Raw genomic sequence first — 25,379 nt, 5'->3', positions numbered from 1 at the left:
AAGAATTGAGAAAAGGAACATGCTTATGGACTATAGAAATGCCATTAAAAAGACCCTTACTGTGATCTAGAATGACTCTGTGAGTCAGATGGGTTTTTTTTATAATAACTAACTTTAAAAAACACTGATCAACATATTTAGTTGTTTCCAAGCTGAGAAAATTTCTATAAAATATTAGTTCTTGTTTTTTTCTCTTATGCAGAATTGTCATTTATGAAAGAGGAGGTGAAAATTTTCACATGTGATACTCATACATTCCTAGGACACAGAGAAGTTCTTTAAGCTACAATAGATGCCAGTGAGAATAATCTTTTTTCTCTGAAAAAGTGATTGTCTCTTTTCCCCATCCCACAGCCATTTCCATGATTACTTGTTTTGTTTTGTTTTTCCAAAAAGACATATTTAATGCCCTGCCTAGGTTTATTTTCTACTTAAGGAATAACATTGTTGTTTTATATTTGAAATTGTAAGGTGGTACATTTCTTTTTTCTTTTATTTTTAATTTAACTCTTTGTTTTACAGATGAGGGCAGAAGTGCAGTTGACCAAGCAGGTGGTGCACAGATTGTAATTGACCATTTAAGGTCACTGTGCAGTATAACAGATCCCGCCAATGAGAAGCTCTTGACTGTCTTTTGTGGCATGCTGATGAACTATAGCAATGAGAATGGTAAACAAAATTGAAAACTTGCTTTATCTCTGGGGGAAAATTAAAAATCATCATTATTATAGTACAGACCAAAAATATTTAGAAAAATTATAAATAATTCATAAGTGGCATATAAAATTAATAATTAGCCAACATTAAATACAGTGTTTCAAAAATATAAAATGTTCTAATTTATTAAATGGGACAAGTTTTTGAAGGGTTACTCATGTTAATTAATACCAAAAACAAAAACAACATAATGATATGGTTTAATATTTCTCACTATGAACATTTTAGAAATAAAAAGTATTAAAATATCTTCATGCTTATTACTTTACATTAATACCTATATTAAAGCTATAGGTGTAGCTTTAAAACATAAACACTATATAAGTAATATCATTTAATCTATATATTAGATTTACTTGTCAGAATAGAAAAAATCTTTTAATAAAATCTGGCATTAGAAAAATAAAATTCAGAGTAATTGCAGTTTCTGATTTTAGAAATTTAATAAATACTTGCTATCAGAAGTTTCTTTTCTCTGTAAAACCTTCTTAGAACATAGCAACAAATGACATGTTAAAATTTTCAGATAACCTATATGGTTGTTAATTAAATGAACATAAAAACAGTGATGTGAAGTTTCACTATACTTTTAAATGTCACAAAAAAATGTATCATCTTATATGAGTTATGGCATGGATCAAACACTCAAAAATTCTGATAAGTTTCTAGACTGTAACACACATAAGGTCATTCTGTGGTTTGTTTTATAATGGCATCTTAAGCTGTAGTCTTTGACAGAGACATATTTTATTTGCATATTGAACATGTAATAATATTCTTTCTTGTGTTCTAGAAACACGTAGACCTTTAGGCATATCTTTCATTTTTTGCTTTTGGTAGTCATAAATCCAAAAAAAAATATTCTGAAAAAATAAAAATAAAGAAGATAAACATTAATGATAGTGGCTACTGACATTTGGCCTTGGTGTTAGTGACAACCACAAATGGTGAGGACTGTAGCCCTTGTCCCATTGAATGGGGAGAGCCACTACTCTCCTCTAGTTTATAGTTTCTATTTGACAGTTTGGCCAAATACTGCCATATCTTTTCATTTGGAGATGGTGTGGGAGGAATGAGCAAATCTAGTTTTTCCTATGATATCGGATTTTTAAATGTTGGATTACATGTGCTTTTTTTTTGGCACTGTACAAGCTAAGCTAAACTTAGAATGTGTCTTCAGGTCATATCCTGTATAGAGGATATGAGTATTAAACCTCTGAATTAGCATTTCCAAAAATAATAATAAGTATTTTTTATTTGCCAAATGGCCAGCCTATTAAACTCGAGCTAGTAACAAATGGTAGTCTTTCTAGGGTCAACTACCACTTTTTTTTTTTGCCTTGTGGTGGAACCATTTTTGAAGAGAAAATGAACAGGAGAAACAGAAATGAGACAGTCTGCATAATCTACAGAATGAATAGCTAGTTCCTAAATAATTGAAATTTAACCATAATACATATCTGAATTGCATTAAGAAATCATTGGCAAAAAAAAAAAAAAGAAAGAAAGAAAGAAATCATTGGCAAATTGTTCATGTTCATGCGGCATCAGCTTCATTTGGGACATCTTGGACACCCCATCTTCATTGGGTGTTCATTTGGAACACCTGAGAAAGTGGGACAGGTGCTAAGTGGGAGAATGGTTTAGAAAGATAAATGAAAGAAACTAGCCATGAAGTTATTATGGCAGCTTTGGGTACAAAAGAATTAGTCTTCTTATGGATTTAAACTCATTGTATTTTGAGGAAACCATTGTTAAAAAATCTGAACAAAAGCATATCAAATGACCTAATGGTCTTTAAAAATATCACTAATTCTAATCCAAAGGAGACTGCAGTTTCCTTTGAGTCCCTATAGTAGGATATCACAATGTGTAGACATGTGTATTGAGAAGGAAATTATTAACAAAATGCAGTCTGCAATTGAATTGCATAATATATTTCTTTCTTGAAGGGAAGACTTCTTTCCCCGGTGTGCAAGTATTCCCCCAAAATAACTTAAATAATTCAGAAACCTTGATGAACTTTTCTCAGAACATTATTGGAACAGAAGTGTTTTTGTTCCATTATTCCAAAACCTGCGATTTGATGAAGGTTTCAAAACTTATTAGATAAAATAGAAGTAAAGTTATCTTTAGTATTTTAAACAAACAGATGCCAGACATGTTAACTGTCTTCTTTTGTCTGCTTGCATTTACATTTGTCTGTCATGGGGATCATAGTTTGTGAAGTGATTCTTTTTCTCCATAATATTCTTTAACTTAAATTATATTCTTTTTCATTTTGTTTAATTATTGCATATTTGTTATTCTGTTGATTACTTACTCTTTTCTTTAAAATGTGTGTTTAAAGACTTGTCTACTTAAATACTAGGTATTTTTGCTAACTTCAGATCTTTTGATATTGGTTGTGTACCCCTAAATGAGTCACTGAGGAAAAAAAATAGAGCTTTGTGAAATTCAGGAAGCAGTTTTTATTAGCACTGGAATATGAAGTTCCTTTTTTACATGTTTTTACTATTGAGTTTCACTACATAAGCCACTAGTACTAACTGAGTAGAATAGTTGAGTGATAAATTGTTACTCTACCAGAAAAATTAACTGTGTTCTTAGCCCCAGTAACTTAAGCCTTATTCATTGGGAATTATTACTTTAGCTTTACAGATAATTTTTTTTAAATATAAAGATAAGGATATTTAAAAGTAAATTGACATCAGACTGAGACTTAAGATATCTTGATTCCTGTCCATCTGGGAGACAACTGACTGTGAGCATATCCATTTTTTAAATCCATTAAATACGGAATAAAAAAAAATTTCCTAACCAGATTATATATTGTGAAAATACGTACGTGGTAAAGGCATTTTTTTACCTTTTGATAAAGCTGTATAAAACTCAAGGTTCTTGAATTTAAAAATTTTTGAAACAGCTCAGGACTGTACAGTTTTAAACTATGAGCTAGCTGGATATATTCTTTTGTTTTCTTGTTGGTGAGACAATTAAAATTTTTTATGGCCAGACTGGCAGTATGTAATATCTGAATAGAGAAAGTTATAATTGCTTAGCTAGAAAAGTTGTATCTGTAATATTATACAAATAAAATCATGTCCAAAGAGAATAAGGCAAACTTTTATTTTCAGTAAAAATCATTTAAAATTTATTCTTTTGGGAAAAATTATACCTGTTTTTTACATGGCAGAAAAAGCACTCTTCAATTCTGTGGCTCTCCAAAATCATCTGAGTGTTTGATGGTTGTGGTTAGAGCAAAGCTTGTTGACAATTGGATATTCAGGGTGAGGAAATATGCTGAACTTCCTATATTGTCTTCATCTAGTTATTATCCTATCAATAAGAAACTGAGACCTATTATTGTAGATTATTTTTATCTCATTAGTTTCTTGGGTATCTTTTTTTCTAGCTTTGGTTACCCAATGTCAAAACATTCCAGTGAAGACTAAAAACTTCGTTCAGATCTATTTTCAAACATAACACCATTTTAGCCTGTAGCAGAAGTTTGGAAAATATTTCTTGACTTCTGGTTATTTACTATTGTCTAAAATTTTTTTATTAACAAAATTATACTTGGAAGAAAAGTGGGCTTTTGGAATGTATTTAATTAATTTAGAAACATTATAAACTCTTGCCCACTATATTAATTGATATTCCCTATTCATGTTCATGGTAGTAGCAGAAAGTGGCGATGAAAACATCCTGATAATAGTGCCAAAAATTTACTGTAGGTGATCCACAGACTTAAAAAATCTGCACATGTATACTTAAAAGTTGACTGCACCTTGAATGGAAACAAACCAGTAATCTAAAGCAAAGCACCAGAGTTATTTAACACCTTGTTTAGGTAGTCACTACTATTGGTAGTCACTATTTTTATTATCTTACATGTAATATGTAATAACCATGATGACCATAATAAATATCCCTTGGAAAACTCTGTAATTGAGAACTTAATTTTTTCCCCTAAAATGCATATGCTAGAAACATAAAATACAGGGAAAAGCCTATTATAATTCTTAAGAAAATTATCAGTGGAAAGCATTAAAGCTAGGACTAGTTATTTCTTTTACATAAACTATGCCATAAGAGAGAGAAGTAGAAGAAATAAACATGTATCATGAAGGGAAAAATCAGTTTCCTTTAAAATGATTAATGTAATATACATAATTTATGACTGGCTTCTTCATGTAACCTATGTTATATATGTGATATATGTATATATATGATATCAGTTTGAGGAATATGGCATATATTGGATATATAGGATATCAGTTTGAGAATATGAAATATGTGTATATATATCATAAAGATATATAAAGATATATATTTAAGTGTGTATATATATGATTTCTCAAATAGAGCTGATTTTTCTCTAATATCTTAATAACTCCCTGTTATAGAAAGATTAATTTCTATTTTTTTTTTTTGCGGCTCCTAAAATCTTTCTGGTATACTTTTATGATAATTCTCACATTTATTTGCTGCATAGACTCATGATATGGTTGAAGGGAGGTCGTCTGTGTGGGTTAGGAAATGCAACTGAAATGTATGAGTATGTTATTGGAGTCTAACAACTGAATTTAAGTATTCAGCCCAGTACATAAATTCAATTGTTTAAAACAGGCCTGTAAAGTATTTTCGCTCTAACTTAAAGATTATTTAGTATGTAATTAATTTTAGCTCTTACCTTCATTTCAATCAATAACATCAATTTCACAATTTTAACCATACTATTTATCCTAGTGACTTCAGTCCAGTAATTTGGCTTACTTGACTTTTCTTCATACTTAAAATAGGAAGAATAGAGATTAATAAGGAATAATCCTGATTAAAAAGCACTTTGGCCTGAGCTACTTGTTTATTTTTATGTCTTGGTATTACTTGGTAAGTAATACAAATAATTTTGGTAAGAAAGAATACTTCCTAGATATTAGATGTTTAGAAAATGATTTGCCTTGCATAAGTGAGAAACTATTTCCACAACTTATTTACTATGGGTACAACTAATTAATAGTTATATATAATTCCTAAATACTAAAAAAAAATTTGCCTAATTTTGAAGTAAAAAAATAAAACTATAAAATTTTATCTTTGTAATTTATTGTCTTTTCCTCATAATTATATTAATTTTACAGTATACCATTTCAGTGTATTTTCTGTTCATTTTTTTTTTCTGTTTATAAAGCTCTGGGAGATGTGCTTTTAAGTTTGCATCTTTTGAAGCCCAGTTTGTCAAATTAAAGTAGTCTAGTGTGTTAAACAAATTGTGTTAAAAGGTTTCTATTGTGCAGCTGAGTTTTAAAAATACATTGTGTAATTCTTTATTTACTGTTTTCTCTCTGTAAAAAATTTCTGAATTTTTACTGTGTGTCCAGCAGAGCATTTTAAATTACTCAACCAGATTGCACTCAAAAGTTCTGCTACAAATGTCATTTTAAGCAATTGTTTCACTGAACAATCAAGCAGCTAGTAGTTCTGTCTCTCCTGCTAACTGGTCTATTAAATTTGACCTATTAGACTAGCTTAGCTTTTCATCATAATTTTCTAATAAATTACTATAATCTGTTACTTCATGGATAAGCTAAGAACTTGGTTTTTAGTAGAAGTGTACAAAATGCACATTTGATTTAATTCCACACGGTCAAGTAGTGGCATTAATATTTAGCTTTGACCATTATAGAATGAACTTCTGAATGCAAGAATCTGAATATTTTAATTCTAAAAATCTGAAGAATTTTTTATCACAAAAAAAGAAATACTTGTTATAGTGTTTTCATTAGTGATTTAAAGTTTGGCATTATTTTACAGAAATAATACTTTCTTGGCGTTTTCAGCTTCCTAGATTGTCCTATAATTATAATGGTGCATTTAGCATTGTGATGCTAAAAAGATAACAAATTTTAACTGAGGGCAGTTGAGTAAGTAAATATGTTTGGGATTCCTCATTCTCTTAACATATTTTTTTCTTTCTTTGTGTCTGGATTGAAGATGATTAATCATAGATGTTATTTAGTATTATTCACAAGATTTTCCTCATAGTAAAAATTCGAGGTGACAGAGTTGGCTTTCTGGTTTTAACTCATCCTCACAAGATAGAAAGAATTCCCAATTTGGACTTCTTTTTGAAGAATTCATGGTCTGACTGAAACTAAGTAACTAAACATTAAAAACAGCTCCTAACATTTATTTTATGTTGTAAATTCTAAAGAGAATAAGTAATCTGATCTCTAGTATTCTGCTTTGATTTAATTTTTACATTTGTATAATTTTCACCATCATTAGTTATTGCCACATTTTAAATATTGCAATATAAACATACATTTACATTTCAGCTGACAGAATTTCAGTATATGAAGCACGTAGGGAGATTTTCTCTATACATGGAATGCTTTCCTCTATTTAAAGATGAATATTTATTTATTTATTTTTAAGATTTTATTTATTTATTCATGAGAGACACACACACAGAGAGAGAGAGAGGCAGAGACACAGGCAGAGGGAGAAGCAGGCCCTATGCTGGGAGCCCAACGTGGGACTCGATCCCAGGAACCTGGGATCACGCCCTGAGCCTAAGGCAGACCCTCAACTGCTGAACCACCCACGGGTCCCTAAAGATGAATGTTTAGATAGTAACAGTAAACTGAAAGGTCAGGCCTTGTTTTTGTTACTTATGTTACTACACCAGTTGAAATGTCATGGTATCAGGCACATGATTATTGACTATGTACAGGATTGTAGGTGCCAGAAAGGACGTGGAAGTATTTGGTGTTTAACCTCCCTAGAGCTAAGGCTAAAGCCAGAGATGAATAATGGATCTTGGCCACATATCAGTCCATCTTTAAAGTGGACTACTTAAAATAGCCATTTGGAGAGAAATTCAAGGCAGAGTAGTATTATATGTAAAATCATTTGTATAAAAATTAGTAATCCTATTTTCTAACTACAAGTAAAATTCAATAAAGACCAAACTGAAAAAAATAAATAAATAAAGACCAAACTGCCTATATTTTATTAAACAAAAGTATTTTAAGTAAATACTGTTGGAAAAATTGGAGATTGGTAAGAAATCAGAAATTTTTTGGTTATGTAGATGGCGTTGCAAAAAAGTTCTGTGTAATTTTAAAATGGAAAAGCTTAATGCAATATTTTAAGCCAGTGAATCCTGTAAACAAAGAATTCTTGTTTTTAAACATATATGTTTGTAAGATATACATGTTGTGATGTAAATTAACCTGGCATTCAGGTTAATTTGCTGTACAAAAATTTAGACTTGAATTTTTATCTATTATGGATATGGACTTTCTCTCAGCAATGCAATTTGAGAGCAGAGACAAGATATATTTCTCCCACTAAGAGCTGCTTAAGCAACAGCTGGCAGTAGTCCTCTTAAAAGAAAACAAAGTTTTAATCTTTAAAGGACCAGTTATTTCTGACATGAAAGCCTAGAATTTCCTTTAATCAGAATAGACATATCTGCAGAAATTTCCTTTGTAGCGGTATTCATTATAACAAGAGTTGATCTGTAGTAGTAATTTAACCTGAAGTGAGCCCAGGAGAAAAGAAATACCTACTAGCTTAAGACATAATCACTCTAGGTGTCTTTGAATTGAGAAGAGTATATGGGTAGGTCTCTTAAGATTAATAAAACATTTTTCCTTTCTCTTGTGATTTTGCTTTGGGGTTTTGTTCTTGCTGTTGTTTTACATTATACTACTAATTTTGTCATTATATCTAAAACTTTTACAAAAGGGAGATTTTGCTGTTTTAGAGACTTTTATTTTCAGAACTAGGAAAAAAAACGTTTGAATTCTTTTCTATTTTTTATTTAACTGTTAGAAAGCAAAAATTGTGTAAATATATTGTCTTAAACCTCTAGTATTCTCAGTGGTAATGAATCTTGATTCTCTCTCTTTTTTTTGTTCATTGAAATTACTGTTTGTCATTGAAATGTATCACCTGGGGCTTAAATTATAGGGATAATCTAGGTAGAGAACATGTAAGGTATGGTTTGTTTAAAGAGGCCTTTTAAAATAATTGATTTGAAGTTAATTTTAAATACATGTAAATATTTTTACTTTTATATTCTCAATAGTAGTTTTAGAATAAAAGTTCTCCACTTTCCTGACCAATCAACAAAAATATTAAGTAATAAGTATTTGGAAACTGTACCTGCACATGTGTATGCAAAGAGTTTTTAACCACAAATCACCCTCTTAGTAGCAGTAGAGTCCATTTACTTTTCACTATTTAATTCACTAAAACTTGTTTACATTTCTGTTTACTGTTTTATATCATTTTAAATTTTTGGAAGTATATATATGCCATTTGTCCAGAGCAATATTCTTTAGTCTCTATTATGCCCAAATAGTTTTTATTCAATTTGTATTATAATTCTTCATCAAGATTGATATTTGCTTGTGTTTGTTGTTTCAACTGTATATGATTCACTTAATTGTAGATTTTTTTATTCAAGCCTGTAAATAGGAGTATTGTACTGTCTATACTATGAATAGTATACATACCATATACACATATTAATGTAGAGACTATGTATTTTGAATTGTGTATTTTTTATTTACTCATAGTTTCATCAGTAAGTCCTATTTACTGATAAGGTTAATAATCTTATTGTCTCTAAGGGCCTTTTCTTATGAATAAGGTAAACATTTGTTGCAGTCTTCTTAAGAAACTTATTCTTTATAGTAATTGATCAACATAACTTCTTCAGTTGAGTTTCTGGGATTCTTTTCTGGACCTATAATCTATCTATACCAATGTTTTAAACATTAAACTTAAAACTCAGGGGGAAAAAGGTTCTTCAACTTAAGATCTTCTCTCCAGATCTCCATTCTTTGGAGTTTCCATGAGTGTGACCTGAAGAACTTGGAACCATTGAAATTCAAATGTAGGTAGGTAAGTGTTCACACCAGCGCATGCGTTGATTGCCTTATATCTCTTTGTATATGCATCTGTATTGCACCCCCTCAGTGCCTTTCTTCCTCTTCCTCCCCATAGATCATGTAGGGCCTGTGTCATCTTGGTATTTTGTAATTCTGTATTTTGGTCAGTATTTGTCTGTGATGTGTGTCAGGAGCAATCTTTAAAAGTCTTCAGACATTTATGACATTGTGCTGTCTAAAGACTGTCTTTCACACATAAGTGTTTGCTGTGTACGAGCCTGGGTTGCATTTTGTGAATTGTGTTTGTTGAGTTCTGATAAACATTCCCCTGGAGTTGCTGGTATTCATTGAAGGATGCAAAAATTCTCAGTCTTGCACCGTTTCACTTTTTCAATTCTAGGGAGTGTGAACTATTTCTGGTTCTAAGAATATCTTCCAGTTAATATTCTTATTTAAAAATCATATTCTTGATACCATTCATAATAACATGAGTATCACCTACTGTCCTTTGAAGTTTATTCGCAAGCTTTCTTTGGGCAATAAGAAAATGATTAAACTTAATAATTTACTTCTAGCAATAAGAATTAATACCAATTTATTTCACACAAAGAGGAGGATCCCTACTTAACCCCATCTGTCAAAAAAAAAACTACTGATAACATACCAAGTTGTAACTGAAATAGGCAAACAGGCCCAATCATGGAATATTCCCCTAGGCTTAAATAGAGTTTTTACTCAAATGAGCAAAATAAAATGTTCAGGTGCTTAATGTAATTTTGCTCAAAATACCTGAACACCAAAATTTAGGATTCCTACCATGCTTTTAATTTTTATTTCTTTTCCTGTTACCTCATCTGCCAAGCACATCATTGAATTTCAAAATCTCTATTCCATGTTCTGTTTTGTTTTGTTTGCCATCTCGTATAAAAGTTAGGTAATCCTTTGGCAGTGGTTCTTAAACTTTTGGTCTCAGGACTCTTTTAGAGTTAAAAATTGCTGAAGACTCTCTAAAATTTTTTCTTATAAATATAAGCTATAAAAAATATGGGCTGTATCTATCAGTATTTAGCACATTAGAAATTGGAGACAATATTAAAATTATTTGATATTGCATTTTAAAATAACTCACATTACCACATATCTTTATGAAAAATAAATTTTCAAAATTAAAAATATTGCTCAGGTGCCTGATTGGTTCAGTATGTAGAGCATGTGACTCTTGATTCTCAGGGTCTTGAGTTCAAGCCCCACGTTAGGTGTGGAACCTACTTAAAAAAATATTGCAAAATTAAAAAAAAATTACTGAGAATAGCATTTATTTTACTGTGAATGTGTGATAGGGAGGAATATGTTGATCACCAGCACAGTATGGTGCCGCTGACTGGGCTCATAATAAAGCCCCAGCAGTTTTACCCACCACTGTTTTTGGACCATTGTGTAAATGTCAGTACACTGAAAAAGGCATATAAAATCTTGGTATTTTTATGAAAGTAATTTTGATTTTTGTGATCCTCTGAAAGGGTTTTGGGGACCCCATTTTGAGAACCATTTGTTCTAGGATGCCTGGTTATCTTGAAATGAAAATTTGTATCAGTCTGAGTGAAGTTTTTTCCTTATCTGGGCCTTCATTATCCATAGAGAATGACTTGCCTGCAATTGGTATGAACAGACTTTAGAGTTATTTGAGTATAATTTTTGTTTTAGTTAGCCTCATAGAAATGAATATAAAAGAAAGCACTCAGGTGATCAAAAATGAGTATTTCCATTGGATGACTATATAATTTTTCTCTACTTGTGTGTGGTTTGTGTGTTGTATGTGAGTATACAATTAATTTGGCTCCTGGGTATCTTTAAAACATATTTTCCCGAAGCAGTGATTTTCATGAATTAGGGTGATTTACACCAGATGCCACTGAGCTATACTTCTTTCTCTCCTGATCTACCACAATTTCAAATATTACATGCTTCAATTTGTATGTGAAAGATTTTATGAAACTATGCAACATTTCCTAATTTTTTTGTCCCTCATTTCCCTGGAACCAAAATTCATGATACCTTAAAAGCAGTCCAGAAAAGTGGTAGAGATATCTGCCAAGTTAGGAGAATATGAAGAACATCATCTTCTAAATGGTATTCTCCTATTATTTCCTTCATAAAATTTGCTATTTATCTGATGTCCCTGGACTGTTGGATTTTTATAGTTTATACCAACAGTACTGAGGGGGTGTGTGATGCTTACATATATGCAGACATATAGTGGAGTTTGACTCACACTCAATGCATGCGCTAGTGCTCACGCTTACATACCTGAAATTTAATGATTCAACAGCTCTGCAATATTTGAAGAGGTAGTCAAAATGAGTAAATAAAGTTAAAAATACTGCTAAAGAATAAAGATCTGCAAAGGTGATCCAGTAATAAGGAATATACTGGTAAGTAATTAAAATAATTTCTGACTTCGAAAGCTTATTGGTGCATGATCATTACAAATACTATAACCATAATACAAGTATTCTGCCGATATAACACATAACACTATTCCTTATAACATAAGTAATTTGCTTATGAAATAATATAAATACTGTGAATCATTCAATTGCTGAATTGTATAGTAAGAAAAAATATTTAACATTAAAAGCATAAGAACAAATCATTTAGTTGAATATATTCTTTTATTTCTGTCTCCTTTTAGAAAGGTTTCATAATTCCATTGCAGAATTTGAAGTTGTTGTAGACTATTTGAATGCTAAACATAAACTTCCTTTTTCTCAGGCCTGTTTTCTTGTTTCGGTAGTAGCCCCCCCCCCCCCAACTGAACCAAATAGTATGCATAATTATCCACAGATCAGTTTTCAGGGTGATAAGCCTCTGTTGGCTAGCCCTTCATACTTTACTCTAGAAGCAGGCAAAATTGACTACAAAGACTGCCAGGCATATATAATCAACTGGAATGTGAGGCAGCTCAGTGTGCCTTCTTGCTCTTATCTGATAATCACCCAACTACCTCCTTATCTATTGGTTAAGAACTAGAAAGAGTGATGAAAGGATTAGTAGGTAAACTGTCAAGGTATGCAGTGCTCTAAGGAAAATCTGTTTGTAATAAACCTGACTTTTATCTTTAGATTTCCAATAGGTAACTTAAAAAAGAATTTGGAGAAAATTATTAGCTTGAAAATGGCATATAATTTTTAAAAGAAACAGAATTTTGAAAGCATTCCTGTTTTTTTGAATGAAACAGTTATTAATAGTAATAGTGTTTTGCATTGGCATGTGAGTGTTTATGTCTTACTTAGCTTATTCTAAGAGGCAGTATTTTTGATTTTCACTTGGTTTGTTTACCTTCAGCTTTGCTACAGGTATTCTATCATAATTGTTCATGAAGAACCATTGTGGATATCCAAGGCCTGTTACTTTAAAACTGATTAGCTTCTTAGAAAATGAAGGCAGGCAATGATGACAAAGCACATTGACCTCTGTCTTTACCTCTCAAGCCAAATTTTCCTCTTTATTAAGATGCTTGTTGCTATTATTAAAACTTTGAAAAGAAAAATACTTTAACATATTTTTTCCTTGTAAAAACTCCTTTCCTTCCTAGCAGTCATCGAAGAATACTCTGCTGCAAATAATCAAAATGATTTTTGTGTATTACATACTTTTTTCATTCCTTTTTATGAAGCAGCTGCTTTTAAGGGATTCTAAGATACTGTCTTCTCTTGGTCTTTATTAAATTTGTTTTTCTGTGCTTTTCATATACTCTGCTTTCCTATAATACAAATATTACTTTGACCTTTTCACTTTATGACCAGTGATAATATTTAATTATAGATTTTTATATCCTACTCTACAAAGGTATAAGGTCCTGTTATTTTTTTTAATTTATGTTTTGACTCTATTGTTTTCATTTCTAAATTTCTTTTAATCATTGAAAAGATTCAAAGTTCAACTCTTGTAAACTAATGTTTTAAGATTTTTCAGACAACTGTATGGATGGACTTAATCTTGTTTTACTGTAATTGAAATAGTATTGAGTTTGCAATAGGAAGAATAAGAGATGCTTTATTCTTACTAATGTCCATTTGGTACATAAACATCTTTGTTTGTTTTTTACAGATTCCCTTCAAGCTCAGCTTATCAATATGGGTGTTATACCTACCTTAGTGAAATTACTGGGCATCCATTGCCAAAATGCAGCTCTTACAGAAATGTGTCTTGTTGCATTTGGTAACTTAGCAGAACTTGGTAAGTCCTAGTCATGAACTGCAAATATAAATAACTTATTAATGTGCTTGCAATAAATTTTCCTTTAGGTGTTAACAACCTGAAGAACCATGTAGATTATTATTTTTTTAAGCATCGTAGATACTCTTTTCATTTTTTAAAAAGTAGATCCAATTATATGTTATAATTGATTTGTTTATAATTGGAGCTGCTTTGCTTCCCTCATTGTTTTATTTATCAAGGTTTAAAGTTTCCTCTTGTATATTATTTAATAGAGTTGAATATTTAAAATGATCTCCATTTAACTTTGGTATTCTTACAGAGAGATGGTCTTGATATCAAGTATCTATTTTCAGGACAAAAATAAAGGATTGTTAATTCATTACATTTTATATAAATTATCAGGTAAAAACCTATCAGACTAAGGTTTTTTCCCCCTCTTTTTACAAAAATCCCTAAAAATAGTAGAGGACCTTTTCATAAGAATTTATTTGTAGCAGCATTAGAAAATACTATGAGAAATCCTTGAAAATCAGAAGGCATGGATGCCTGGGTGGCTCAGCGGTTTAGTGCCTGCCTTTGGCCAGGGGCGTGATCCTGAAGTCCTGAGATCAAGTCCCACATCAGGCTCCCTGCATGGAGTCTGCTTCTCCCTCTGCCTATGTCTCTGCCCCTCTCTCTCTCTGTGTCTCTCATGAATAAATAAATAAAATCTTAAAAAAAAAAAGAAAGAAAGAAAAAATCAGAAGGCAGACAGAAACAGACCAATATTGGAAACACAGCCCACTCATACCAGAGAAGAGGACTAATGACTCCAGCACCCCTGTCTCTTGTCTCTATTTTATTTTTCTCTGTATCATTAATAGTATTCTCTCTTCTTTCTGACCTACCTTCCCATGATTTTTAATATAAAGTTACAACTCCTGGTCTGAATCTACCCCACAACCATGTTCATTATAAATTTTGTATTATGGGGACAGTGAAACCAAGTGACAGTCATAACTAAATAGCTAAAACAAACAAATTATTTATAAAGTGGGTATAATTAACAGAATTAAACAGAAGCACTAAAACTCTAGCCTTGGATTTTTGAGAGCTCACGTTCTTATATACTGCACATTAAAATCTTGATCTAAGTACTTTCTTTTGCTTTGACTTTAAATGTTTCAAATTTAAAGGAATAGAGATTATTTCTAAGAGCTAATTTTTAAAAGTTTTTTTTTAAGAACAATAACATTTAGATTGAATTTCTTTTCATGAGATAGGAACTATTTTTTGTAGTATAGTTGATGCACACTGTTAAAAGTCATTCTTATTCACTGGGGTCATCTGTTGGTATTTGAACGTCTTTGTCTTCTATCCTCCTCTACTTTTTTTTTTTCATACTATCTTATTATTTCCAACATTCATATAAGACCTAGAAAGAAAGAACATTCATTCATTGTTTTACAATGTTACATTGTTTGACAAGATACTGTTTTCCATTATTAAAATGGATTGTAGGAATTTGTGTTTGGTATACTTTGTAGAAATAAAACAGAAATCACATTGTAATTCCTGATGTCATAATCTCGATAACAGATACATAAACACCATTTAATGTGAGTTTCTTATGTTAAAGCATCAGGATTTGTTTGGGAGAGTGCATAGACCACTTCAATTCAGCCTCCTCTCCCTAGTCTGTATTTAAAGATGGATATACACCCAGTTAGTCCAATTTCATAGTCTGTTTCCAGCTGTTACTGCCTTTACCCCAGTTGGAGGATGAAAGGATAAAAGAGAAATAATCCCTTTACATACTAAAACTTCTAGAGTTTATATCATAAGTCTGTTATGTCCATGGAATAGATAGCTTATACATCAATACTGAAATTGAACATGTATGCCTCAGAATACTTTCCCTCTTTTCATTGTGGGCTTTATTGCCTACAAGTTAAGAAATCCACCTAGCATTATTATTATTGACATAGGTAAATATCAAGTTCCTGTCACAAACTTTTTAGTCAAAGTTTTTTAATAAAAATGTTAGACATTTTTGTAGTTTTGCTCACAAAAGATCTAGCTTAAAGACAAAACATAAAATAATTTAAGTGCAATGTATTATAGAATTGGGAATAAAGAAGGAAAATGCAGCTTTGCCTTTTTCTCTTGGAGTCTTAGTTTATGTGTACACATAATTTTTCTATATTCATAATTATAGTATGAATATAATTTTAAAGGTTTCATTCTTATCTGACATTATAGATTACGCAGAATGGCATTTTTTCCTTTTCAGTTGGCTCCAAAATCTTTTTTATTTTAAAGATTTTTTTTATTCATGAGAGACACAGAGGGGGGAGGGGCAGAGACACAGGCAAAGGGAGAAGCAGGTTCCATGCAGGAAGCCCAATGCAGGACTCGATCTCAGGTCTTCAGGATCGCACCTCGGGCTGAAGGCGGTGCTAAACCACTGAGCCATCGGGGTTGCCCTCCAAAATCTTTTATAAAGAAAATTTTCTGTTTAAAATATTAGGATTTTGGGGTAGAGATTTTAGAATAAAAACTTGCATTTAATTTCACTTCTTTCTGGAACCTAAAACTATAGTAAAGGGATTTTTTTTTAAAGGCTTAAATCCACAGGGAAATAGGAAAAGAAAAGAGAGGAGATGACACAAAAGCATTTTAGGACCTGGGAAGAAAGACAAGGAATAACTAAGTTAGCAAAACTTTGATATGTGAATCCTGGATTAGAAAGCCAAGAACTAACCAGTTTGCTCTTTGGAATCTTCAAAAGGATCAGAATTTGGTGATATTAAAATCTCATTCCCTTTCCATACTTTATTTATTTTTATTTATTTATCTATTTATTTTATTATATCCAAAATATTTATTGGGATAGTTTCTCACTCATCTTGATTCAGGATGCTTTTAGTGCTGCTTGCATTTGAAGGAGCATTGCTTTTCCTCCTATAGGCTGGCAGAGGACAGTGGAGCAGCCAACACACAAAACTACCCTTTGTGCATGGCTAAGACTGGTGATTTTGTAACAACCTGAGCACTTCACATCCATGGAGTAGGAGTTGAGGGTCTACACCAGGCACTTGTGCTTCCTCTTCTTTTCTGGGGCTGGTGGAAGAGGTCCTTCATAAGGGGCATGTTCTCGTGGAGAGGGCATTACTGCTAGAAAGCCCTTTTCCACACTTGATAGTAACTGTCCCTTCCACTTAAAGCAAAAGATTGTATGTATTCTCTAGAAATACTAAAAATAGAAAGTTTGTAGTCTAGGGACATCAGTCTAAGATGAAGTAACAGGTACCAGAGTACCATTCCAAAAATAGTGTAAGAGAAAATAGATACACTGATGCTGAGAACTCCAATGTTATTGTCCCATTTGTCCTGTAGAATGTAAAGATACTTAAACATAAAGGCACCTGAGTGGCTCAGTGGTTGAGCATCTGCATTTGGCTCAGGTTCTGATCCCAGGGTCCTGGGATTGAGCCCCGCATCGGGCTCCTTGCTCAGCCAGGAGCCTGCTTCTCCCTCTCTCTGCTGCTCTCCCTACTTGTGCTCTCTCTCCCTGTGTCAAATAAATAGATAAAATAAAAAAAATTTTAAAGGCCATCTGAAAACCCTTACAGATAATCTTGTAGTTAACAAGACCACTCATACTTACAGCTCCTAATCAGTTATTAAATCCCTTTTTTTTTAGTTTATTTTTTTCATCATGATGAGTATGCTCTTTAATTTTCCTCCCCTATTTGTCCCATCCACCTCCCCTCTGGTAACCATCAGCTTGTTCTCTATAGTTAAGAGTCTGTTTCTTGGTTTGTCTCTCTTTTCTTTTTTTTCCATTGCTTATTTGTTTAGATTCTTAAATTCCACATATGAGTATTTGTCTTTTTCTGACTCACTTCACTTAGTATAATACTCTCTAGTTCCATCTGTGTCATTGTAAATGGCAAGGTTTTATTCTCTTTCATGGCTAATATTCTATTGTAAATATATACCACTTCTTTATCCATTTATCTATTGATGGACACTTGGGCTGCTTCCATAGTTCAGCTGTTGTAAATAAGGCTGCAGTAAATATAGAGGTGAATGTATTTTATTGAATGAATATTTTTATATTTGGGGAGTAAATACGCAGTAATTCGGATTACTGAATTGTAGGGTAGTTTTAGGTTTAACTTTTGAGGAAACTCCATACTGTTTTTCACAATGGCTGTACCAATTTGCATCCTTACAAATAGTGCAGGAGGGTTCCCCTTTCTCCACATCCTCATCAACATTTGTTGTTTCTTGTGTTTTTTATTTTAGCCTTTCTAATTAGGTGTAAGGCAATCTTACTGTAGTTTTGATTTGCATTTCCCTAATGGTGAGTAATGTTGAGCATCTTTTCATATGTCTGTTGGTCATCTGTATTTCTTCTTTGGAGAAATATGTGTTTGTGTTTTCTGCTCATTTTTAATTGGATTATGTTTTTTGACTATTAAGTTGTACCAGTTCATTATATGTTTTGAATGCTATCTTTTAGTTTTGTTGATTGTTTCTTTTGCTGTGCAGAAGCTTTTTATTATGATGTAGTACCAATAGTTTACTTTTACTTTTATGTCTCTTGCCTCAGGAGACATTATTTAGTAAAATGTTGCTACAGCCAATGTCAGAGAGATTACTACTTGTGCTCTCTTCTAGGGTTTTTGTGGTTTCAGGTCTCACGTTTAGGTCTTTAATCAATTTTGAGTTTATTTTTGTGTATGGTGCAAGAAAGTGGTCCAGTTTCATTCTTTTGCATGTGGATATCCAGTTTTCCCAACATCATTTGTTGAAGAGACTGTCGTTTTCCTATTAGATATTCTTTGTCCTCTTGAAGATTTATTGACCATATAATCATGGGTTTATTTCTGGGTTTTCTGTTCTGTTCCATTGATCTATGTGTCTGTTTTTATGCTAGTACTATACTGTTTTAATTACTGCTTTGCAATGTAACTTGAAGTATGAGATTTTGATACCTCCAGTTGTTTTGACAACTATAAATGGGATTATTTTCTTATTTTCATTTTCTCCTGCCTCATTATTGGTGTATAGAAATGCAACAGATTTCTGTACATTGATTCTGTATCCTGCTACTTTACTGAATTCATTTATCACTCTAGTAGTTTTTTGGTGGAATCTTTAGGGTTGTCTGTGTATAATATCATGTCATCCGTAAATACTGAGAATTTTACTTCTTACCAATTTGGATGCCTTTTATCTCTTTATGTTGCCGAATTGCTGTGGCTAGGACTTCCGGTACTATGTTGAATAAAAATCTTGAGATTGGTATCCTTGACTTGATCCTGAAATTAGTGGAAAAGCTCTCAATTTTTCATCATTGAGGATGATGTTGGCTTGGGTGTTTCATATAAAGCCTTTATTATGTTGAGATATGTTCCCTCTAGAACTGCTTTGTTGAGGGTTTTTATAATGAATGGATATTTTATTTTGTCAAATGCTTTTTCTGCTTCTATTAAAATGATCGTATGGTTTTTATCCTTTCTTTTATTGATGTGACATGTCACATCGATTGTTTTGTAAATATTGAACTCCATTTATATCCTGGAATAACCCACTTGATTGTAGTGTATGATTTTTTTAATGCATTGTTGGATTCAGTTTGCTTATGTTTTGTTGAGAATTTTTGCACCTATATTTATGAGAGAGATTGACCTATAGTTCTCTTTCGTTGTAGTATCTTTATCTGGTTTTGGTATCAGGGTAATACTGACCTCCTACAATGAATTTGGAAGATTTCCTACCTCTTGTATTTCTTGGAATAGTTTGAGAAGAGTGGGTATTAACTTTTCTTTAAGTCTTTGATAGAAATCACCTGTGAAACCATCTGGTCCTGAACTTTTATTTTTTGCGAGTTTCTTGATTACTGATTCAGGTCCATTGCTGGTAATTGATCTGTTCAAATTTTCAGTTTTTTCTTACTTAGGTTTGGTAGGTTGTATATTTCTGGGAATGTATCTATTTCTTCTAAATTGTCCAATTTGTTGTTATTTGAGCTCTCTCTCTTTTTTTAATGAGTATTGCTAGAGGTTTATCAATTTTGTTGTTCTTTTCAAAGAACTACTTTCTGATTTGATTGATCTCTTCTACTGTTTTTCTTTTTTTTTTTTTGGTTTTTATATCATTTGTTTCTGTCTTAATCTTTATTACTTTCTTCATTTTGTTGCGTTTGGCTTTTGTTTGTTCTTTTTCTAGCTCCTTTAGGTGTAAAATGAGGTTGTTTATTTGAGATTTTTCTTGCTTCTTGAGGTAGGCCTATGTTGCTGTAAACTTCCCTCTTAGAACCATATTTGCTGCATCCCAAAGATTTTGAACCATTGTATTTTCATTTTTTTCATTTAATTTTTAATTTCTTCTTTGATTTTTCATAGACCCATTCATTATTTAGTAGCATGTTATTTTTTGACATCCATGTATTTGTGCTCTTTCCAGATTTCTTATTGTGGTTGATTTTTAATTTCATAGGATTGTGGTCAGTAAACATGCATGATGAGGCACCTGGGTGGCTCAGTCAAGTTAAGCATCTGCCTTCAGCCCAATCATGATCTTGGTGTCCCTGTTCAGCAGGTAGTCTGCTGCTCCTTCTCCCTCTCTCCCTACCCCTGCTCATACCTTCTCTCTCTCAAATAAATAAAATCTTAAAAAAAAAAAAGAAAGAAAGAAAAGGTGTAAGATGTGACTTTATTTTTTGTTGGTGTTGTTTTGTTTTGTTTTTAATTTACTGAGATTTGTTTTGTGGCCTAATATGTGTGTATTCTGGAAAATGTTCCATGTTCATTTGAATGTATATTCTGCTGTTTTAGGATGGAATGTTCCAAATTTGTCTGTTAAATCCCTGTGGTCCAATATGTCATTCAAAATCACTATTTCCTTATTGATTTTCTGTTTTGGTGATCTAGCCCTTAAGGTAAGTGGAGTATTTAAGTCCCCTGCTATGATTGTATTACTATTTATTTGTTTAAATTTGGTATTAACTCTTTTATGTATTTGAGTATTCTCATGTTGGGTGCATAAATATTCATAGTTGTTATATCTTTATTGTATATATCCATGTTGGATTGTCTCTTTTATTATTATTTAGTGTCCTTCTTTATCTCTTGTTACAGTCTATTCCAGCTTTCTTTTGGCATCCATTGCATGATAAATGTTTTTCCATCCCCCCACTTTCAATCTGCAGGTGTGTTTTGGTCTGAAATGCTGCTGAAATGCTCTTATGAGCAGCTTACAGATAGGTCTTATTTTTTTTTATCTACTCTGTCACCCTGTTCTTTTCATTTGCCTTCAAAGTAATTATTAATAGATTATTTATTTATTGCCATTTTGTTACTTGTTTTGTGGTTATTTCTATAGATTCTCTCTGATTCTTTGTTCTCTTTCATAGTTTATTGGGTTTTTAAAGTGATATACTTGGATTACTTTGTCTTTATTTTTTGCATATCGCTGGGTTTTGACTTGTGATTACCATTAGGTTTACATATAACATCTTCTGTGTATAGCAGTCTGTAATAAGTTGATGGTTAAGTTTGAGTCCATTCTTTACTTCTCTCCCCGACCACAATTTTAATATATGGTGTCATACTTTACATCCTTTTATTTTTATGAATCCCTTGATTGAGTTTTACAGAAATATTTATTTTTATTGCTTTTGTGTTTTTTATTTTTCTTACTCTCATTCATGGTCTTTCCTTCGTCACTCAGAGTCTCCATCAATATTTCTTGTAAGGTTAGTTGAGTGGTCATGCACTCTTTGTTTGAGAAACTTTTTTATCCCTCCTTCTATTCTGAATGATAGCCTTGATGGATAAAGTATTCTTGATTGCAGGTTTTTTTGTCTTTCAGAACTGTGAATATATTGTGCCTCTCTCTTCTGGCCTGCAAAGTTTCTGCTAAAAAATCCACTATTAGCCTAATGGAGTTTCCCTTGTATGTAACTATCTTCTCTTGCTGCTTTAAATCTTTTTTTTTCTTTATCACTACTTTTTGCCATTTTAATTACTGTGTTCCTTGGTGTGGACCTCCTTAGGTTGAATTTTTAGGGGGATCGTTGTGCCTCCTTGATCTAGATATCTATTTCCTTCCCCAGGTGAAGGAAGTTTTCAGCTAATTTTCTTAAATTTTCTGCCTCTTTATCTGTCCCTTGTTTTCTGAGATCCCTATAATGTAGATGTTAGTCTGAGTTCCCTAAGACTATTCTCAGTTTGCATAATTTTCTTCTCCTTTGTTCAGCTTGGTTACTTTCCATTGTCTTATCTTTCAGGTCATTAATTCATTTCTCTGCTTCTTCTAACCTGGTATTTATTCCATCAAGTGTATTTTTAATTTCATTTATTGTGTTTCTGATCTCTGATTAGTTCTTTTTCATCTCTGTGTTAAGGGTCTTACTGATGCCCTCCACTCTTTTCTCCAGTCCAGTGAGTATCTTTATGATCATTATCTTAAATTCTCTATCAGGCATACTTATATCGATTTTGCTTTGGTTTCTTGCTGTTGGTTTGATCTTGTTCTTTTGTTTGGTATATGTTTCTCTGTCTCATTTTGTCTGACTTTCTGTGTCTGTTTCTCTGTGTTAGGAAAGTCAGCTACTTCTCTTCCTCTTAACAATAGTAGTATTATGAAGAAGAATACAGTGTCCCCTGTTTCCCAGGGCCTGGCCCTTCAGAGACCATCTCTTATGTGGGTTGCATGTGCTCTGCTGTTGAGTCTTGGCTTCTTTTTCCTTTAGTGTAGCTGTCTGCAGAAGCTCTTGGTCTATTATATGCTACAAGGTATGCAGTGGTCTGCTTGCAAAACTAGACCTGCCCCTGCCAGGAACAAGGTCCCACAAAATGAGGTCAGGAGATATGATGTTGACAGGGTTTGCACTGGTCTTCTGCAGTGGGGGGCACAGCACTGGGACTGAGGTGAGTGTGACTGGGAAAGGTAGATCTGCCAAAGTGTATGGGATGGGTAAGGAGGGTTTAGTGCAACCAAGTTAGGTAAAGAATGTGGATACCAGGCTGGTTCCCACAGGTGACCATTGTTTATGCTGCCTGCTCCTTCTTTCTTGGAGGGATCTCCCTATGATCCTTGTCTCTCCTGGCTGTGCTCTAAGATGAGAAAATTACTTTCCCACCTGTCTCCACTTCCTATTACCTTCTGGGCTCTCCCAGAGCTGATCCCCTGATTTTTAAAATTCCAGGCTTTAAGAACTCACAAAATTTGGCCTATCTCGCTATCAAAGACAAATATTACAGAGATTCTTTCTCCCTGTTTATGGGCTCCTTGGTGTGAAGGTCTATTTTCTGCTCTTCTCTGCACCATTGGCTTCTTCCCCCACCATGAACAGCCACAGACGGGATCTTTGCCCTTCCTACCTTCTTTGATGTGGCCTCTTCCCTGCCTTTAATTGTAGAGTTTGTTCTGCCCAACTTCAGGTCATTTCCTGAGTTTTTTATGCTGATATGGGTATTATCTAGTTGTATCAATGGGACAAGGCAAAGTTAGGGCCTTCCTACTCTTTCTGGCCAACTTAAATCCCGATTTTTAATCAATATGCAGACAATTAGGTTAGGATAGCTTCTAACATGAAGGATAATGAAATAAATAAATTGAAACAAGCAATTTGGAGGAAACAGAAACTGTGAAGTTATAATAAAGATATTATTAAACATCAACATCTCAGAAAATTAATATCCTACATACCTTTCCTCTGGAAGCCACTTGAAGATGTGTTTTACCAAAACAAAGAATTTAAATTAAGAAAGAAGACTACATAGAAATCAGAAAAGAAGAGATCCAACAGGAAAACAAGAATTCCTAGTAGTATGGTGACATGAGAGCCCCAAATGGCCTGTTTGCAAAGAGCAACCAGTCCAGATTTGAACAAGTCAGAGGCTGCTGGAGTGAGAGTTGGGATAATTCTTGGAGGAGATGAAAGTGATTATCTAAATAAAGTGAGCTTAGTAAGAGAAGATCAGACAGCTGATCAATAGTTTATTAAAACAGTAATTACTGATATAACCAAAATTATGGTATAATTACATTGAGAAAATGGAGGGTATACAGAGAAGGAAAAGAAAAAAAGAAAGCTAAGGCCTAATTGTTTATATTGGAAAGTCAACCAAAGATACCTAAAACTGAAAAATCAAGAAGTGTCAATATAAATATGTTATTTAAAAATATGGAGGTGAGTACCAGTGACTTAGCTAAAAGAGCTTTATGTGCTTGGCTTCTAAGAAAGAAGAAATGGGAGAGGGAGACTGGGTTCTTCTGGTAATATAAGTATTAGAACTATCTCTTTAAACTCATGTATAATTTTGATAAAAATAACTTTAGAGAATGAGGGTTCTTGCTAAGGGTGTGTTTATCCATGACATTTGACCCAAATATAATGTCCAAATCATACTTCATGCTGCCTTTTCTCTGTATCCACCTGCAGATAAATACAGATCTTCTTCTTTAATATTTATATTACTCATAGTGCATTGTTCCTTGTGGTGGCAAGTGGTCTGAATTACTTAGCAGGAGTGATTTGGTTTTAGTTTATTAAGTGTTTGAAGGAGTAGAATATGGATTGGAAAAAAACACTATTTAAAAAAAAAGTATGAGAGCACAGAACTAGATAAACGTTGATGTCTATTTACTTCACCTATAATTTAATGTTCCTAAAATTCTTCCCATTTGAAGAATTGTCTGAAGCAAAGAAGCAATCAACAATGCTCAGGACTTAACTCATCCCTATTTATGTCAGACTCACCTTATAGGGTGAGATGTGCTGACATTTGTAGAATTTTATCTCTGAGGGTTTAGGTAGCTTATTGGAAAAGACATTCCACTCCTACTTCTTTTTTTATGGCACTAAGGATCATACAAGTTTTGGGGTAGATTTTCATCATTTGTGGCATAGATTTGATGCAGGCACCAAAAGCAGCATAACAAGAGAATGAATCAAAACTATGAAGCCATGTTAAGATTTGTGTTTCTCTTTTTTTCTTTTAAAGTTGAAATTGCAGTATTTTTTATTTGATAGCAATAGAGGTTTACTTGAAACTACAGAGCAGAACGTAACTCTTATATTTATTTAACTCTTCATTTAGTCACACATTCACTCAGTCAAGCATTATTTTGAACACCTGCTATATACTGGGCACTGTACTATACATGGTGTTTGTGGTAGTTAATACACACTGTCCTTGCCCTCAAGGAACTTAGGGTATAGTGGGTGAGATGGAATTTTTTTTTTTTTTATGATAGTCACAGCGAGAGAGAGAGAAAGAGAGGCAGAGACACAGGCAGAGGGAGAAGCAGGCTCCATGCACCGGGAGCCTGACGTGGGATTCGATCCCGGGTCCCCAGGATCGCGCCCTGGGCCAAAGGCAGGCGCCAAACCGCTGCGCCACCCAGGGATCCCGAGATGGAAAAATTTAAAGTAAATTTTACAAACAATCATATAATTATAAACCGTGATAATTGCTAGTATGTGAAAATAACAGAATGAGGTGGGGGACTAATTTAAATTAGAGGCAT

General features: G+C 32.8%; 1 protein-coding gene across 4 annotated transcripts in view; it reads left to right on the top strand.

Annotated features, from left to right (window-relative positions):
* RAP1GDS1 (Rap1 GTPase-GDP dissociation stimulator 1) overlaps positions 1 to 25,379 on the top strand; it is a 157,265-nt gene that overhangs the window by 102,354 nt on the left and 29,532 nt on the right. For 3 of the 4 annotated variants that reach the window (XM_055313299.1, XM_055313298.1, XM_055313296.1), the window contains exons 5-6: positions 523 to 669; positions 13,737 to 13,865. In XM_055313299.1, the coding sequence (XP_055169274.1) occupies positions 523 to 669; positions 13,737 to 13,865 (276 nt within the window). The remainder of the gene's footprint in view (positions 1 to 522; positions 670 to 13,736; positions 13,866 to 25,379) is intronic. The other variant, XM_055313300.1, reaches the window with a different exon arrangement.

This window comes from Nyctereutes procyonoides, unplaced genomic scaffold, assembly GCF_905146905.1.
Source record: "Nyctereutes procyonoides isolate TBG_1078 unplaced genomic scaffold, NYPRO_anot_genome, whole genome shotgun sequence".
Taxonomy (NCBI): Eukaryota; Metazoa; Chordata; class Mammalia; order Carnivora; family Canidae; genus Nyctereutes; species Nyctereutes procyonoides.
This window is presented reverse-complemented; position numbering and strand designations above follow the sequence as displayed.